This window comes from Zalophus californianus, chromosome X (assembly GCF_009762305.2).
Source record: "Zalophus californianus isolate mZalCal1 chromosome X, mZalCal1.pri.v2, whole genome shotgun sequence".
NCBI lineage: Eukaryota > Metazoa > Chordata > Mammalia > Carnivora > Otariidae > Zalophus > Zalophus californianus.
In genome coordinates, this window is record NC_045612.1 from 17,009,731 (window position 1) to 17,028,522 (window position 18,792).

The 18,792-nt window shown below is 38.6% G+C and overlaps 1 protein-coding gene and 1 pseudogene across 1 annotated transcript in view; both read right to left on the reverse strand.

Moving 5' to 3' along the window:
* The window catches only part of LOC113930954 (protein FAM122A-like), a 62,589-nt gene that overhangs the window by 23,716 nt on the left and 20,081 nt on the right, over positions 1 to 18,792 (reverse strand). The window contains 6 exon segments of the mRNA XM_035725564.1: positions 2,929 to 2,990; positions 3,602 to 3,690; positions 4,082 to 4,171; positions 5,599 to 5,653; positions 5,757 to 5,800; positions 16,279 to 16,341. Of these exon segments, the coding sequence (XP_035581457.1) occupies positions 2,929 to 2,990; positions 3,602 to 3,690; positions 4,082 to 4,171; positions 5,599 to 5,653; positions 5,757 to 5,800; positions 16,279 to 16,341 (403 nt within the window).
* Positions 14,350 to 14,904, reverse strand: LOC113930956 (annotated as a pseudogene).

The window sequence follows — 18,792 nt, forward strand, 5'->3', positions numbered from 1 at the left end:
AATAAAATCTTTAAGTTAAATAAATATAATCTCTATTTCTAGAGATATATACATAATATAATATAATATAATAAGTGATATAAATATTGCTAGAAATAGAGATTCCACAAACCTTCCTTAGGAGTATAATCATGGCTCATAAAGCTCAAAAGAGGTCTGGGCATCCTGTCCCATGCCAGATTACAATTACATCATTATGGAAAAACTACTCACCTTTCCTTTTGGGTTTAAATTAAAAGCCAGACGTACCAAGACAAATTCATCATATAAAAATTATCTTTGCTGAAACCATTATTACTTGTAAAACACTCTTTATAGCTATCTGATTCCTGCAGATTTCTCAGAATTCCCACTTGAAGTCTTATTTGCTCTTGCTTATTTCTAGTGGAAGGAGGTGTAGCTTATCACCATACAATGCGCCTTCATAGGCTTGGAGATTTTAACTGCTATCTCATACTCTCTCCCATTTTATACAGTCCTCATTCTTTTTTCTCCCCTACCCAAGACCTCTTTGGATTTTTTTATGCCTTCTTTCCCCACATTTTATTTGTATTAATAGGCTCCAAATAAGACATCATTTGTTGTTTCCCAAATGGATATTCATATTCCCAAATAGATAAATAAAATTATATTTCTATTTAATCTGTTACTATATCTAAAATTCCACAAGAATTTTGACCAAACTTGTATAGGCTGTGTTTGGAAGGGTCTGACTTAAAATACAGACTATGCAGTGCATATAGAATTTGCTTTGGAGTTCTTAGGGATACCTCAAAGAAAGGAGGCAGTCATCCTCCAGAGCAACTGGAAACCAGGTATGAGAGGCTTGTGTGAGACATGCCACATCCACCAAGGTACTGGGCAGAAACCAAACATACTGTGTGAAAATTATAATATAAAAACAATTTTTTAAATCATAAATCCTAAGAAAATTCCAGGAATTTTCAATGTCATAAAACATTTTATGTGTAAATGTCTTGGAGAATTATTTTTATTTATTTTTTTAAAAGACTTATTTATTTATTTTATTTTTTAAAAGATTTTATCTATTTATTTGTCAGAGAGAGCACAAGCAGGGGGAGTGGTAGGCAAAGGGAAAGGGAGAAGCAGGCTCCCCGCTGAGTGAGGAACTGGATGTGGGACTCAATCCCAGGACCCTGGGATCACAACCCAAGCCAAAGGTAGATGCCTAACCGACTGAGCCTCCCAGGTGTCCCAAGATTTATTTATTTTAGAGAGAGAAAGCATGTGAATGGGGGGAGGGGCAGAGGGAGAGGGAAAGAGAGAGAGAAGCAGACTCTGTGCTGAGTGTGGAGCCCAACGAGGTGTTCGATCTCATGACCCTGAGATTGTGACCTGAGCCAAAATCAAGAGTTGGACGCTCAAGTGACTGAGCCACCCAGGCTCCCCAAAAGGAGAATTATTTTAATTTAGTAAAACGCTGTCTTCAATTTAAGCATATTTTATTTTATTGATTTATTTTTTTTTAAGATTTTATTTTTAAGTAATCTCTATACCCAACATGGGGCTTGAACTCACAACCCTGAGATCAGTCACACGCTCCACTAACTGAGCCGGCCAGGTGCCCCTAAGCATATTTTATTTCTTTTCTTTTCTTTTTTGAAGATTTTATTTATTTATTTGACAGAGACAGAGACAGCGAGAGCAGGAACACAAGCAAGGGGAGGGGGAGAGGGAGAAGCAGGCTTCCCGCGGAGCAGGGAGCCTGATGCGGGGCTCAATGCCAGGACCCTGGGACCATGACCTGCGCCGAAGGCAGACGCTTAACGACTGAGCCACCCAGGCGCCCCAGCATATTTTATTTTAAATACTCAAATGACCCCAACTTTCTAACAGCTCTTAAACTTAATATATTTAAATGTCTTGTCAACACCAGCCCCTAACTTCACAGCACAGGCAAAAGACCCCTAAGCTAGGTCATTGATTCATCATCATAAAACAAAGTGCTTAGTTTGAAGGAGTGTTTTCCGGAATTGATCTAGTCTTAGTCTTAGAATATAATAAGTACATGCTGAGTTAGATGTGTTGTTAGGACAACTGCCATTAAGTAATCCAAAATACACGCAAGACTGAAGTACATTTAAATTTCAATTTCTTTCCCTATAGTTTTGCTCTCCTCCTTCCCCTTCTCCTTTTCTTCCCCCTTTTCCTCCTCTTTTTTTCTTCTCCTTCTTCTTCCCTATCTTAATGGATTTTTCACAAGTACACATTTTAAAAGTTTAACCTCCTTTCCTATTTATCCATTTTCCCTCCCTATTATAAACTCAGTAGTGGTATTAACAAAAAAGGAAGAACAACCTAGCTTATGAGGCAGGGTTGAGAAGTGGGATCCAGGGCTGTGGGAGTTAAAAAAAAAAAACCCAAAAAACAACAACAAAGCAACCAACTTCTGTTTTTTTCTTGTGCCTTTTTATTACCGGGTGGGTCATTTTCCATATATTTAACCCAAATTAGCATAGCATGAAACATAGCATCTATTTTTAGTGTCATAAGTGGATCTGATTTGTGTCGACTTATTCAGATGAAGTCAACAAGGAGGTAGAGCGGCAGTCAGGGCAGGGGTCGAAATTCAGTGGACTACTAGGGCCGATTCATTCTGTTTGTTCATTCATTCATCCCCCACCTTGTTTCAGAAAGTATTTACGGCAGCTAGCTTGGTGAATTATATAATGAAAATCATAGTAGTTGACTAAACTGGAATTAAATTTCTCAATTCACATTTATATGGCACTTTACAGCTTTTAAAATTATCTTTACATACGTTTGGGTAAAACGAAAGGCCTCTAGTAACTTATCAAATATATTTAAAATAAATCCTTTAAAATTAATTTCTTGTAACACTTGATTTTATATATTTTATGAAAATAATTTGAAGTTATATTTATTTTTGCTGATAGATAAAAGTACCTTTTCTTTTAAATGGTCCACAGATACTTGGTCTAATAATGTTGGTGGGGTTTTGACTTCTTCTAAAATAAAATTATGACAATCATTACAAGAAAAAATTTGAACAAAATCAGCTATGACTATTTCAGTATAATAGATCTAAGGACATACACTAAAAAAGGACTGTGTAGTATCACATTGTTTTATTGCTCTTCTCTAAATCTGGGTTAAAAACAGGAATGCTTCAGGATAGCAAACTGTCTTGTAATTTATAAGGATTCAGGATTCTCTGAAATTGCGGGGGTGGGGGTAGGGAGAAAAGCTGGAAAGACCTACAGTTCTAGCTGTGACTTGCCTTGAATCAGGGTGAAAGTCATGGGTAAATGACCAGGTACAGTTGTTTACAGTTTAAGAATTAGCTCTGATCCTTATCATCAAGCTTGGAGAGGAAGCCTACGTTCAACAGGGCTAATGAATTACTGATTCTTCGTGTGTTCGCATGTTCTCACATGTTCTTAGTCACTCGATTCTTTTCAATATACAAAATAATAAATCAAAACAATGACATTTTAATTTAGCTAAAAACACACGACTTCTTTGGTTGTCATAGAACCTGGAGCTATTATTTCTTGTAAGTTTCTAAAATTCTTATTTTATGAGGAATTTGGTATATTTTTATACAACATGAACTTACATTGTAAATTGTTGCGTAGGACTAGGAATAGGGCTTGGAGGCAAAGTGGTGCAACTCACACGGGTTTGTAACGATGGAGGAAAACACTGCTAAAACCAAATTAGAACAGAGGTTTTAAAACCACCACTCTTCTCAGAAAGCAGATCAGTGGTTTTCTAGGGTGGGCGGGGGGTGGGGGAAGAGGATATCAAGTGCAAAAGATCACGAGCACATTGTGTAGAGTGTGGGAACTGTTCTATATCTTGATTATGGTTATGGTTACAGGATTGTACACAGTTATGAAAATCAAATCATATGCTTAAAAGTTGGTGACTTTTGTTATATGTTAATAATAGTTCAAGAGATGAAAAGGAAGGGAAAAATGTCATTTAGAATCAGATGTCCTATGGCAAAATATATCCCCCCAAAATGTGGGTGGTGAAACATTAATATTTTATAAAAATTTCAAGGGACACAGATTCTTAGGCTCTCCTTTCTTACCTTCCCAATCCCCCTGGTGGGAGGAGCTGCTGGGGATACTGGAATTAAATCGATGTGCTTTGAAGATGGTTTCTCTAAATCATTGTCACTCTGTGTAAGCAGAAAGCAGTGTACCATTGGAGCACCAATTGCTTACCTAGCACATACTTAGGGAGACAGCTGCTACATGGGCAAGGGAATCCTTACTGAATCAGTGGCTGTACCATGGTGAAGAGCTCATATCATCCTAAAGCAAGCAGGGAAGCCAAGATTCACTTCACTCTTTCCTTTTGGGAAAGAGAGCTCATGGCAAGTTGAGGGGCTTCCCTAGTGTCCCCAAAAGGCCTAGAATGTGAGCACTTGATACCGAGCAATACTTACTAGTATATACACAAACCCTAAATTAAACTGTTTCTCTTGGTGTCTGACCTGTGTTTGTTGTTGAAAACTACAATGCTATGTCCGGGAAACAATAAAAAAGGATTTGGTTAGAACTCAGATACAAATGGGACAGCAAAAATAATGACAGTTATTAAAAAATGTTTATAGATTTTATGTGGACAAAATCAGTACTGCATAATTCAGGACTTTAAAATGTGCTTTCTTTTCTAAGACACAGTACAGTTATGTTACATGTTCCCTTCTTCTTCCTAACACATTCACAGATTCACTCACTCGTGCCAACCCCTGAAGTAACCAGAACTGGGTCAGTTAAGGGAATCCAACAGCATCTATAAATTGTATTAGCACCAAACATGAAAAGGGGCAGGCTTCAGAGGTTATCTACTCAATCTTCAGGACCTACTCCTAAATCAGGAACAGATGTCCATCTAAGGCACTCAGGGCCAAAGGAAAATAAGATGTCACTGTTTCTGTTGATGACCCATTTCCTAATCTAGTGACTCCCAAATCTGGACACTGACATCTAGCCAGAATCTATTCTACCCAATTTTCAGCTCAATTCTCTATCATTATCTGAAATGTCCATGGAAAAGAACCCTAAACATTGCTCAACTTCCACAACCAAGTAATCATAATGTGTAACTAAATTCCAAATATGTTCAAACTAAAGGTTGCATGTTAAAATGTTAGTGGGAGTATATGTGTTACAGGCATAGAAATGTAGTATTTATCCAGGAAACCCATTGTCTGTGGGTTGAAACTCTAATACCTAGTTAATAAATTATGTAGGAAGGAGTGAAATCATTTATTGTTTTGTCATCTAAGCAATTTGACCAGCAGAACTGAACTTTTCTTAGACTCACTAGGACAGACAGGAAGCTGGTCCACAACAATAATGGTTTTGTATCAGACAACTATTTACTTTGAACCCCACTTTCAAATGATATCAGTTATTTTTATGAGTAAGTCATCAACTGTTTCTTAGGAGCAATCAAAAATTATTTATGCAGCATATAAATTTCAATTTCAAATGAGAGCTTAGATTTCTAGAAATTACAGCAAAACTAGGTAGTGCCAATACTGAAAATCGGTAAAAATTTCAAATTTTGTATAAAATTGAAGTGTTAATACCATACCAGGTTCAAACTTTCTTCCCAAGACCGACTTTTCCGTATTGCGGTTTGTACCTCCCTGCAAAAGAAGAGATATCAGTACTGGAGTTGGCCTAACTAAAAGAAAAGATGTAACTGAATATAGAGATGATCAGACTAGTAATTCAAAGTACACTACTCACCATTCATGCATTGCTTCTCTAGTTACTAAATTCATGCCTTCTTCCTGAAAGGCAGAACGTGAGAATAAATGAATACCAGATCTTATGGTTTTACAAACTTATTTCATTTGGTTGTACCTTTATTATTATTCACTGGGCTATAGAAGAGCTAGAGTATAAACAAATCTCTAAACAAGTGTCTAGTTCTCTACTTTTAATTGTTGCACCTACTACACCAAAGATCTATTACTAATGCATCACAGTACATCAAATTGTAGAAACTTTTTAGATGAAAAACTTTGTAGCTTTCTTCATTCAAAAGAGCAAACATCAAACATTCATTATTATACTATTTTTCCTACCATTAATACTATGATATTAATAAATATTACTCACAGTCCAAAGCAAACTAAATGTTTATCAGTATTGGTTTAACTAAATGAGGGTGCAAACATGATTTATTTATTTTTAAAGATTTTATTTATTTATTTGAGAGAGAGAGAGCGTATATGAGAAGGGGATGGGGCAGAGGGAGAGGGACAAGCAGACTCCCCGCTGAGCAGGGAACCTGACTCGGGGCTCAATCCCAGGACCCTGGGATCATGACCTGAGCTGAAGGCAGACGCTTAACCGACTCAGCCACCCAGGCACCCCTATGTGCAAACATGATTTAAATCTAGTAATTGACATTGAAAAACATGTATTACATATTAAATAGGAAAAAAAAACCTCAGAGGCTATTTATGTAAAATTATAAACAAGAGATGTTCCGAAGGATGTTCACCAAAAAGTTCACAGTACTTATCAATGAGTAGTGAGATTTAGGGTAATTTGTTCTTTCTTTCTTTGTACTTTACCATATTGTTTGGCCTTTATTTTTTTAATAAACACAAGTATCATTTTGCACATAAATAGTTATTTAAAAAATAACCCACATATGGAAAGATATCCTGTGTTCATGAATTGGAAAATGTAGTATTTTTTTTTAAAGATTTTATTTATTTATTTGACAGAGAGAGACAGCGAGAACAGGAACACAAGCAGGGGGAGTGGGAGAGGGAGAAGCAGGCTTCCTGCTGAGCAGGGAGCCCGATGTGGGACTCGATCCCAGGGTCCTGGGATCATGACCTGAGCTGAAGGCAGACGCTTAACGACTGAGCCACCCAGGCGCCCGGAAAACGTAGTATTTTTAAGATGGCAATACTACCCAAAGTGATCAACAGATGCAATGCAATGCTTATCAAAATCCCAGTGGCATTTTTTGCAGAAATAGAACAACCCACCCTGAAATTCACATGGAAGAAAAAATAAAATTCACATGGAATCTCAAGGAGCCCCGAATAACCAAAACAGTCTTGAAAAAGAAGGATAAATTTGGAGGACTCACACTTCCTGCTTTCAAAACTTACTATAAAGCAACAGTAATCAAAATAGTGCAGTACTGGCATAAGGACAGACATATAGATCAATGGAATAGAACAGAGAGCCCAGAAATGAACACCCACACATACAGTCAATTGATTTTCCATAAGGGTGCCAAACCATTCAATGGGGAAAGGATGGTCTTTTCAACAAATGGTGCTGGAAAAACTGAACATCCACATGCAAAAGAATGAAGTTGAATCCTTTCCTTACACCATGTATAAAAATTACCTTGAAATGGATGAAAGACCTAAATGTAAGACCTAAAACTATAAAACTCTTATAAAAACATAGGGCAAAGACCTCATGAATTGGATTTGGTAATGATTTCTTGGATATAATACAAAAGCACAGGTAACATAAGAAAAAAACAGATAAATTAGACTTCATAAAATTAAAAATTTTTGTGCATCAAAAGACACTATCAAGAGAGTGAAAAGACAATTACAAAATTGGAGAAGATAGGGGCTCCTGGGTGGCTCAGTCAGTTAAAAGCGTCTGACTCTTGATTTCGGCTCACATCACAATCTCAGGGTTGTGGGATCAAGCTCCACGTCTGGCTTGGCACTCCGTGTGGAGTCGCTTCAAGATTCTCTCCCTCTGCCCCTCCTCACCATGCTGGTGCTCTCTCTCTCTAAAATAAATAAACTAATTGGGCGCCTGGGTGGTTCATTGGTTGAGCATCTGCCTTTGGCTCAGGTCATGATCTTGGAGTCCTGGGATCAAGCCCCGTGTTGGGCTCCCTACTCAGTGGGGAGTTTGCTTCTCCCTCTTACTCTGCCACTCCCCCTGCTTATGCTCTCTCGCTCTCTTTTAAATAAATAAAATCTTTTAAAAAAATAAATTTAAAAAATCTTTTGAAAAAAGAACTAGAGAAGATATTTGCAAATCTTATATTTTATATATCCAGAATATATAAAGAACTCCTATAATACAACAAGAAGATAAAGAACCTAATTAAAATAAGGGCAAAGGACTTGAATGGACATTTTTCCGAGGAAGATATACAAATGGTTAATAAGCACGTGAAAAGATGTTTAACATTTGTCATTAGGGAAATGCAATTCAAAACCACAATGAGCCAACACTTCATACTTATTAGGATAGCTATTATTTTTTATTTATTTTATTTATTTTAAAGGCTTTATTTATTTATTTGAGAGAGAGAGAGAGAGCACAAGCAGGGTGAAGGGCAGACGGAGAGGGAGAAGCAGACTCCCTGCTGAGCAGGGAGCCCAATGCGGGGCTCGATCCCAGGACTCCGGGATCATGACCTGAGCCAAAGGCAGACGCTTAACCAACTAAGACACCCAGGTGCCCCTAGGATAGCTATTATTTTAAAATGCAGAAAATAACAAGTGTTGGCGAGAATGTGGAGAAACTGGAACTCTTACACATTGTTGGTGGGAATGTAAAATGGTGCAGACTCTGTGGAAGACAATTTGATGGTTTCTCAAAAAGTTCAACATTTAATTACCATATGATCCACCAATCCTTTTCCTATGTATATACCCAAAAGTATTAAAAAAGGGACTCAAACAGGTACTTGTACACCAGTGTTCATTAGTAGCACTATTCACAATAGCCAAAAGGTGGAAACAACCCAAGTGTTCATCACCAGATGAATGGATTAAAAAATGTGATACAAACATACAATGGAGTTATCATTTAGCCATGAAAGGGAATGAAGTTCTGACACATGCTACAACATGGATGAATATTGCAAACATGTTAAGTGAAATAACAAACACAAAAGAACAAATATTATATGATGCCACTTTTATGAGGTACCTAGAATAGTCAAATCTTCATAGAAACAAAAAGTAGAACAGAGGTTACAAGAGATTGAGGTTAAATAGGAAGTTGCTGCTGAATGGGTATGGAGTTTCTGTTTGGCATGATGAAAAATTTCTGGAAACGAAAAGTGATGATGGTTGCTCAACATTGTGAATGTGCTTAATAACACTGAATTGTACTCTTAAAAATGGCTGAAATGGCTTTAAGAAATTGCACAGTCTAAATTCACCCTGGTATTTTATTTTATTTTTTAAAGATTTTATTTATTTATTTGAGAGGGAGAGAATGAGAGATAGAGAGCACGAGAGGGAAGAGGGTCAGAGGGAGAAGCAGACTCCCTGCTGAGCAGGGAGCCCGATGAGGGACTCGATCCCGGGACTCCAGGATCATGACCTGAGCCGAAGGCAGTCGCTTAACCAACTGAGCCACCCAGGCGCCCTCATTCTGGTATTTTAAAAAACATATTTCACACATAATAAAGTACCTAGGATAGTGCTGGGCAAATATGGTGCTAATTATGGGGAACATGAAATAAGCAGATGAGCTTTCCCTAAAATGGCCTAGAATCACATTTGAGAGACAAGTTTTATATACATTAAGTTGGTGCTCTCCAAAGTAAGCATGATCATAGCCCAGGAAGTATACAAGATGATCCACTGGGAAGCAAAAAGAAAAACACAGAAATTCAATTTATATATTTTAAAATCTAAGATAGGAAGAAAGGAAGGTTTGCGTATACATCTTGACACAGGTGCCCTCACTCAGCCCAGAGGGTCCAAAGATCTTGCAAAACACCAGCATGTTTTTGGCCTTTAGCTAATTATAACTAATGGCAAGTTAGGTGGTCATTTGGATATATTATCTAGTTTTAATTAAACCAAGTTCCACAAAATAGACAAGTATCTTAACAAGATTTCTATAAAGAAATGTTGGACAGAAGATTTGTAATACAAGTCTAAGCGAATGACAGGGAAATGACAAAGGTGAAGCTCCTACCTAGCAAAGCACACATCATCTGCCACCTTCTTGTGAAAACACAATGCTGAGCTAATCTCTATCAAGGCGCTGGCTAAAATAATTTTAAATCATGAAGACTAATGGAAATATGAACTCATATTCACTCTCAATAATGACCTATAGTTAATAAAATACAATTTAAATGTTCTAAAAACATCATTTCATCTTTAGCTCATCATTTTTGTATTTGTATTTTGCATATATTCAATGATTCATATTATATACTAGCTTGGTAGTATATGTCCATCATGTATTGGAAGGATACATTATTTACATATATTGGAAGGATGTGCTAAAACATTTTGTATTGATGCAGTGTATGATCAAGAGTTTGAATATTATTGTCAATATAAACAATACACGTTATGGGCAGTCTGGAATAGAAAAATGGGTTGAGTTGTGTGAATTAAAATGTGATCTAGGGGTGCCTGGGTGGCTTAGTCGGTTAAGTGTCTGCCTTCGGCTCAGGTCATGATCCCAGGGTCCTGGGATCGAGTCCCGTATCAGGCTCCTTGCTCAGTGGGGAGCCTACTTCTCCCTCTGCCTGCCACACTCCCCCTGCTTGTATTCTTTCTCTGACAAATAAATAAAATTTTAAAAAATAAATAAAATGTGACCTAGGCCTTGAAAGTGGTTTAAAATCTGGACAAACACAGGGTGAAGGGGAAGGTATTCCAAGCAGAAGGAACCATGTGAACAAAAGCTTAGAGGGAAAGACACAGCAGGCTTCAGGGTAGTGAGACTAGCTTGACTAAAACAGAGTTTGTACTATGAAGTAATGAGAGATAAAACTAGAGAGGTAAAATAGGGCCAGACTTCCAGGATCTTAAATAACTGAAGGGTTTGAGCTTAAAGAGTTTGGGCAGAATAGCATAGTTGTTAGGACCACAGGCTTTGGAGCCAAATAGAACTGGGTTGAATCTCAGCTCTGTAACTTATTACCTGTGCAACCCTAGGCAAGTGACCGAACTTGAGCCTCAGTCTCCTCATCCACATGAAGATGATGATAAGAACTGAGGATAATGAGGCGGGTGTACAGCTCTTTTCCACAGTGCCTGGAAACCTATGTTAAGTAAGCACTCACTACAACCTAGCTATTCTTATTCTTACTCCTCTTCAGCAGGTAATGGGAAGCCATTATACCTTTTTGCACAGGGGAGGAAAAGGTGAAAATGATGTCTTCGAGAAGTTATCTTGGTGTTGGTTGTGGAAGTTGGATTGTACTGGCAGAGATAGGAAATCTCTTAGAATATTATTACGGTAATCTGGACCCAAGGGACAGAAGGAAGTGGGAACAGAGAGGATGTTGTCAAGGAAGAATTAATAGGATTAGATGCCTACTTAGATACAGGAGAAAATAAGGAAGAACTGAAGATGAACCTAGAGCTTTGAGTTATTTTGATGTCATTATGCAAAATGAGGGAAATTGGGAAAGGAAGTTTAAGAAGTTAGTCTTTTAAAACAATGGAATAACAGTAAATCTTTTCAACACAATGTAAGGTTAGTATAGTCCTTCCATTTAATATTTTATGTAGGTATTTTCCTGTAGTGAGAAGTTCACCGTATTTTGTAATTTATTCAACCAATAAGAGCAATTTTTCCCAAAGTAGGACAGGATTTTGCCTGTGGTTCCTCCCACTGAAAGTCAGAGCATTAGCCAACATCAGCCATTTTGAGGGTTGTTAGTAAAAGCAGGTTGAGTCTTCAATGGTTTATATCTTGCCTATTTCCAAAACGGCTATGAGGTGCTTATAATGAAATACCATTGTTAAAATAAGTCAAGAGCCATGCAACTGTCAAGGGCAAAGAGTACTATATGCTAGAAACCCAGGTGAAGGGGAGTTGCTGCACTTGAGCACTAAAATTAGCTTTCAGGTTTTTAGGATCCAAGGTAAAAATGGAAATAGTAAGTTAGCCACTTGTGCTCTCTGAAGGTGAGTATGCCTGAAAGATTTTAGTTGCCCAGTGCTGGCACAGTGCTTAACAAATGCTTGCTGAAAGAATGAAACGATTTGTACACTAAGATCAAATTAAACATCTCTTCATAAAAAAGACTGGGTACTTCATAGGTTTCAAGGAAGACTGGAAGACTGAAAAATGTATCAACAAAATCTAATGCCGCCGCTTTCCTAGACTGTGGAAACTAAACTGTGGTATCTAGACGGTCCCTATCAGAATCACACCCTGCACTCCAGCTGGCACCATCTGTTTCAAAAGCTTCATTTCATAAAGTTCCCTTACATTTGTGTCTAAACCCAGTTTGATTTATCCAAACCAGGTTAAGATAAAACAAAGACTGTAATATGTGTTGCTAAAGTTTACATTTGGGAAGATATAAAAGGAAGAGATGCCAAAAACGCAGAGGTGACATGCAAGTAGATAATTTGACTGATTTTACTTAAGGCACTGCAGGAAAAAGTCATGTTCTTACTGGGTCTCAGTGATTTTTATATCCTATTGAACAAGGCAGGAAATAAAGGTAAAGTTATAGAACTATATACTGTGAACAAACTGTTACGGGTAGAATTGTGTCCCCCTAAAATCTAGTATGTTGAAGTCCTAACCCGTAGCGCCTCAGAATATGACTTTACTTCGAGATAGGGTACTTGCAGAGGTAATCAAATTAGGATAAGGTGATGAGGGTGGGCCCTAATCCAATATGTCCTTATAAAAAAGGAGAAATTTGGAAACAGACATATGTGTAGGGAAAACACCAGCTGAACATGAAGATGGCTATTTACAAGCCAAGGACAGAGGCCTGGAACAGACGCTTCTCTCACAGCCCTCAGAAGAAACCAATCCTGCCAACACCTTGATTTCGGACTTCCAGCCTCCAGAGCTGTGAGAAACTGAATCTCTGTTGTTTGAGTCCCCCTGTTTGTGGTACTTTGTTGTGGCAGCCCTAGCAAACTAATACACAAACTATTTCAGCAGGGTGGTTAATTATGTTTAGGGTTTTGGGATAGGGAACTAAAAGCTGAGTGCTTCCAAACCTCTTGAAACATAAACTTGATTGTTACTAGGAAAGGAAAATTACATAAAAAGAATAGTTCCTGAACACTTAGGAAGTACTATGTGTTTAGAAAATTAACTTCCATGGTCATCACCTCACGACATATACATAAATCATCATGTTGTGCACCTTAAACTTAGACAATGTTATATGTCAATTACATATCAATAAAGCTGGGGGGAAAACAGAACATTAACTTCCAGCTTCATTTTCTCAAGCTCCCTAATGCCTAGAAAACAGCTAGTAGCCCCAGTTGAGAAAAAATTATGCACTAACTGCCTGTTAGGAAAGGGGTAACTTAAATCATACATTGACTTAAATGCTGACCCAGAACCTAATATTGACTTGGGCTGTGTGCTTATTTAAAAGTAAAAGAAAATGTAATCAAATCAGCTTATAGGAAACGCAGGGAACAAAAGAACATATTAAACACCACATGGAAGCAGAATCAGAATGTGGGGCAGTCTACAGGACAAATGGCCTGGTTTCTTCAATAAATAAGTGGCATGGAACAAAAACCAGGAGGGAAAGGGAATGTTTTAAGTAAAAGAGACCTGAGGGGTGCCTGGGTGGCTCAGTCAGTTAAGGGACTACCTTTAGCTCAGGTCATGATCTCAGGGTCCTGGGATCCAGCCCCACATGGGGCTCCCTACTCAGTGGGGAGTTGGCTTCTCCCTCTGATCCTCCCCTGCCTCGTGCTCTCTCTCTAATAAATAAATAAAATCTTAAAAAAAGAGAGACATCTGAGAGATCATGGTTGGAACATGTTTGAATCAGTAAAACAGACATTTTTGAGAACAGTGAGAATTTTAACATGGACTGGTTATTAGATGACATTAAAGAATAACTTAATTTTGCTAGATGTAATGATGGCATTGTGATTATGTAAGAAAAAAGTCCTTCTCAGAGACTCATACTGAGTGTTTGTGTGTAAAAAGAGATCAGGGATTTACTTTCAGGCATCCTCCTCCCCAAGAGGTTAATAAGTTCAACAGCTAAAAAGAGATCACGGTCAAAGAATGCATATAAAGAGGGGTGCCTGGGTGGCTCAGTCTGTTAAGCGTCTGACTCTTGATTTCAGCTCAGGTCACGATCTCAGGGTCATGAAATTGAGCCCTGTGTTGGGCTCTGCCCTGGGCATGGAGCCTGCCTTAGACTCTTTCTCTCCCTCTTTCCTCTGCCCCTCACCCCCTCCCCGGCTCACGTGCTCTTTCTTAAAAAAAAAAAAAACATATAAAGAAATATGCAATTTAAGGTATCTATCAGACCATTAAGCTGCTGAAAATAAGTCTTGATTTTCCATTCAATCAGTACCCAGATTGAAAGCTAATATTATTTCTATTTTCTCATTTAATTCACTTTCTACTTGTGTTTCATTTTTTTTTTTTAACTGCTCCAGTCAATGAAAGGGAAACTTTATTGAGGCCTCAGGCCCTTGGGGCTCGGCAGGAGGCTGCCCTGCGGGCAAAGGAAGAGCCAGTGGAGGGGCCTTATTTGACCTTCTTTTTGGGGCGCAGGTTGTTGGTGTGGCCGCACTTCTTGCGGCAGTTGACAGCACGGGGGTGCAGGTGAGCGTAACACTTGCAGCAGATCATCTTGTCGCAGTTGTATTTCTGGGCCAGCTGGTGGAGGGAAGGCTCGATGATGCCATCCCGGAGGTGAAGCACCAAGTGCAGGGTGGACTCTTTCTGGATATTATAGTCTGACAGAGTACGGTCATCTTCCAGCTGTTTGCCCGCAAAAATCAGACGCTGCTGGTCAGGCAGGATGCCCTCCTTGTCTTAGATTTTGGCTTTGACATTCTCAATAGTGTCACTGGGCTCGACCTCGAGGGTGATGGTCTTGCCCGTCAGGGTCTTCACAAAGATCTGCATCTCTGCGTCTGCTGGCGCGAATCCGCGAGGCCGCCCCCACCAAACCACTCGGCCACCTCGTTGAAGAGAAAGGACTACTTGTGTTTCATTTTAAATGTTTATAACACATATTCTGTCACTATGGAAATAGACTGCTTTACAATTTACTGACCAGTTAAATTTTTCTTGATTTCAAGCTTCATAGTCAAATAGCAACATGTAATCAATTTTCAAAAATTTACCTTGATTTCAAGCTTCATAATCAAATAGCAACATGTAATCAATTTTAAAGTATTGATCTCATTTAGGGGAAGCAACAAAACAAATGGCGCAGATAAACCAGAGGTCATCTTACCTACTGATTTTAGGTTCTTTCCTTAAGAACGTCTAAAAGAGCTCCATACTCGCAAAGACAGTTAAAGAATGTTTTATCTACTAAAAAGTAAAAGAATCTTTTTGCCATACTTGTTTGCTACTGGATGACAGGCTGGACTTCAGGGAAGCCATGGTGTGAGAGGGAGAGAGGGAAAGGAAGCAGGAATTAAGAGTCCTAAACACCAGACTCATGAGATACTATGGCTTCTGTGCCACTGACGCTGGGAAAAGGTAGCTGGAAAGGAATCCAGTAATTTGGGGCTAGTTCTGGCTCTGACATTCACTAACTTTGAACACTGGGTAAATTACTAAATTTCTCCTGTCATGAGTTTCTGATCTTACGTTGTGAGATAAAATGAGAGCACAGATGTAAAGTACCTATTTTAGCGCTAAGTAAATAATAAGTGCTTCATAACAGTTAAGCCGCCCTTGAACAAAAGTCTGCTTGTAGTTGGGTCAGAAAAATCCTACCACCTGTGGCGGAGTGGTGATTTGATCTTTTGAGTTCTGTGGCTAATCTTTGGATAATTAAAAGGTTTAACTGTGTATTAGGCATTTGCTATTAAACACACACACACACACACACACACGCACGCACGCACACGCATGCATGCACACATACGCGCCTGCACAGAACATAAGCCAGTGAGGTACAGTGTGTCCCTGAACTCAGATCACTAAGAAATGAACACAAAATGATAGCATAAAGGCCGTTTCATCTGTCAAAAAAATTTCCTCACCTGACAGTTTAAAAAAATCATGATAACTATGGTCATTATGAACCTAAAAATTAATTTTCTTTTTTCTTTGCGATCTCTGAAAGAGGTCAGATTCAAGGCAGAAGAGTATACCGTCTTTCTGGAAACTATCAGTTTATTAAAATAGGTAATAACTCAAAGAAATATAGGACTCCTTAGTTGTTTTTGTTTTAGAGGAACCATGACTAGAATTAGAAACAGAATCACATGTGACCTAATTTGGAATTACTGAACCACAGGTATTTTTTTTAAAGAAAAATAAAGTTTTCTTTTTATTGAACAGCTATCAGTTTTGAAAGTCTTCTTACCTGTTTGATTTGATGAAGGTGACTAGAGGAAGCACGGATGGGGATGGGAGAGGGTGGCAAAAACTGAAATTTACAACCTAAAGTAAATACCTGAAACTAACATAACATTGAATATTAATCATACTTCAATAAAAAAATAAACAGAAGTCAAGCTGGCTTTAATGTTTCTGATTAATTATTTCTAAACGTTAATTAAGTCAGTGTTGAATTACCTAAAATGTCTGAGTGCCTAATGCATGTTAGCAACAGTATTAGTTAAGCTTAAAATTAAAGAAATAATAAAAGATCCAACTGACTCGACTGAAAATTATACTAATCAAAAGTACATATATATAACCGAACAGAACAAAATAACTGAGTTAACATAAAAGATACCGGGCAGAACATCAACAGAACATTTTGTTTATCTCTACTTTCCCTTTCCCAAGGCACTGGATCTTAAAATCACCTCACTTTTTCTTGCCAGTTTTATCTTGCAAAAAACAAACAAAATAACCCCATCACGTATCTCAGAACCCAGCTGAAGAAACCACACTTTTATAATATGAAATGACTTAAGGCAGTCACTTCCAAGTAGCTCAGCACATTTTCTCTTGCTTGTTCAGATACTTGTCATTTAGACTACTTTCTCCTGTTCTGTCTTATCTCAAAGCTTATGAGGACCCACACAAGGGGGGAATGAAAGAATGGAGGGATTTAAAGCTAAGTGTGAAAATGAGGCCTTGAAAAGTACCTTTAGAATTCATTTATCCATTCTACCTGTATCCTGGTTAGTTCCTGAAATGCCAGATAATGAATCTACCATATCTTACTTTTACATTATATCTTAAGAGCACACTGAGTTGTGCATTCGGAAATATTTAATGAGGTAAACCACTGTGCTAGACCCTGAGGATCCAAAGAGAAATAAAACATTTTCCTGTCCTTGAGAAATTCAAAGTGTAGGTAGGAAAAATTAGGCCATAGGTCAGTGTGCCAGAACAAGTTATGATTCGTGGGAAGTCAAAGCACAGAGACTATATTTCTGCCTGGGGTTCCTGGGGAAGGCTTCATAGAGGAGGGTAGGAATTCAATAGACAGGTAAGAGGAAGCAGGGTATTTCAGGGAGTGAGAAGAGATGCTCAGGCAGAGGCATGTTTGGGGAACAGAGAGATTCAGGGTGGCTGAAATTTGGTACATGATAGGGCACGAAAGGAAGCAAATCTAGGGAAATTTGGCTGAAACCAGATTATGGATTTTGGACTTTAGCCTTTTGAGCCCAACAGGAAACCTAAAGCATAGATCCTTCTGAGTTCTTAAAACTCAAAGTATTTTAGGGGTGCCTGGGTGGCTCAGTCATTAAGCGTCTGCCTTTGGCTCGGGTCATGATCCCAGGGTCCTGGGATCGAGCCCCACATTGGGCTCCCTGCTTCGGCAGGAAGTCTGCTTCTCCCTCTCCCACTCCCCCTGCTTGTGTTCCCTCTCTCACTGTCTCTCTCTGTCAAATAAATAAATAAAATCTTTAAAAAAACTCAAAGCATTTTAAACAAGATTGTATCTGTTTTAGAAAGGCAACCCTAGCAGCATATACAGAACAAACTGAGGGTGGAGGGAAGAGGGACTAGAAGCAGGATCAAAGTCCAGGTAAAAGATAATGGGTGCCTGGGTGGCTCAGTTGGTTGGGCGGCTGCCTTCGGCTCAGGTCATGATCCTGGAGTCCCGGGAATGAGTCCCACATTGGGCTCCCTGCTCGGCAGGGAGTCTGCTTCTCCCTCTGACCCTCCTCCCTTTCATGCTCTCTGTCTCCCATTCTCTCTCTCGCAAATAAAAAAATCTTAAAAAAATATTTTATTAAAAGATAATGAGAGTCTGAATGAAAAAGGCTGGGATGAAGAGAAGGAGGCAGACTAGAGAAATGATGAGAAAGTGAAAAGAGGGGTGCCTGGCTGGCTCAGTTAGTAGAGCACGTGACTCTTAATCTCAGGGTTGTGAGTTTGAGCCCCATGTTGGGAGTAGAGATTACTTAAAAATAAAATCCTTAGGGGTGCCTGGGTGGCTCAGTCAGTTGAGCGTTCAACTCTTGATTTTGGCTCAGGTCATGATCTCAGGTCGTGGGATTAAGCCCTGAGTGGGGCTCCTAGCTGAGCATGGAGCCTACTTAAGATTCTCTCTCACCCTCTCCCTCTGGCCCTCCCGCCCAGCACTCAACACGTGCTCTCTCTCTAAAACAATAAAAAATTAAAAAATAAATAAAATCTTAAAAAAAAAGAAAGTGAAAAGAGCTCAAGATTGGTCTGAAGTTCCTAGCTGAAACCCATGGGTGGGTGGTAGCCAGGAAAGGCAGTAAGAGGAATGAGTTGGTGTGTGGGGAGAAGATGACTGTTCAAAAAGGTGTGTTGGATATACAAGTATTTTTACGAAGTAGCTAGTCTGAATTTTTATTAGATTTTAAAATGTATCATGTGGCTCTTTAAGGAGCATTTTCTCTCACTAGTTATATTTTGCTTAAGAAAATGTTAAAACCACATGAGAGAC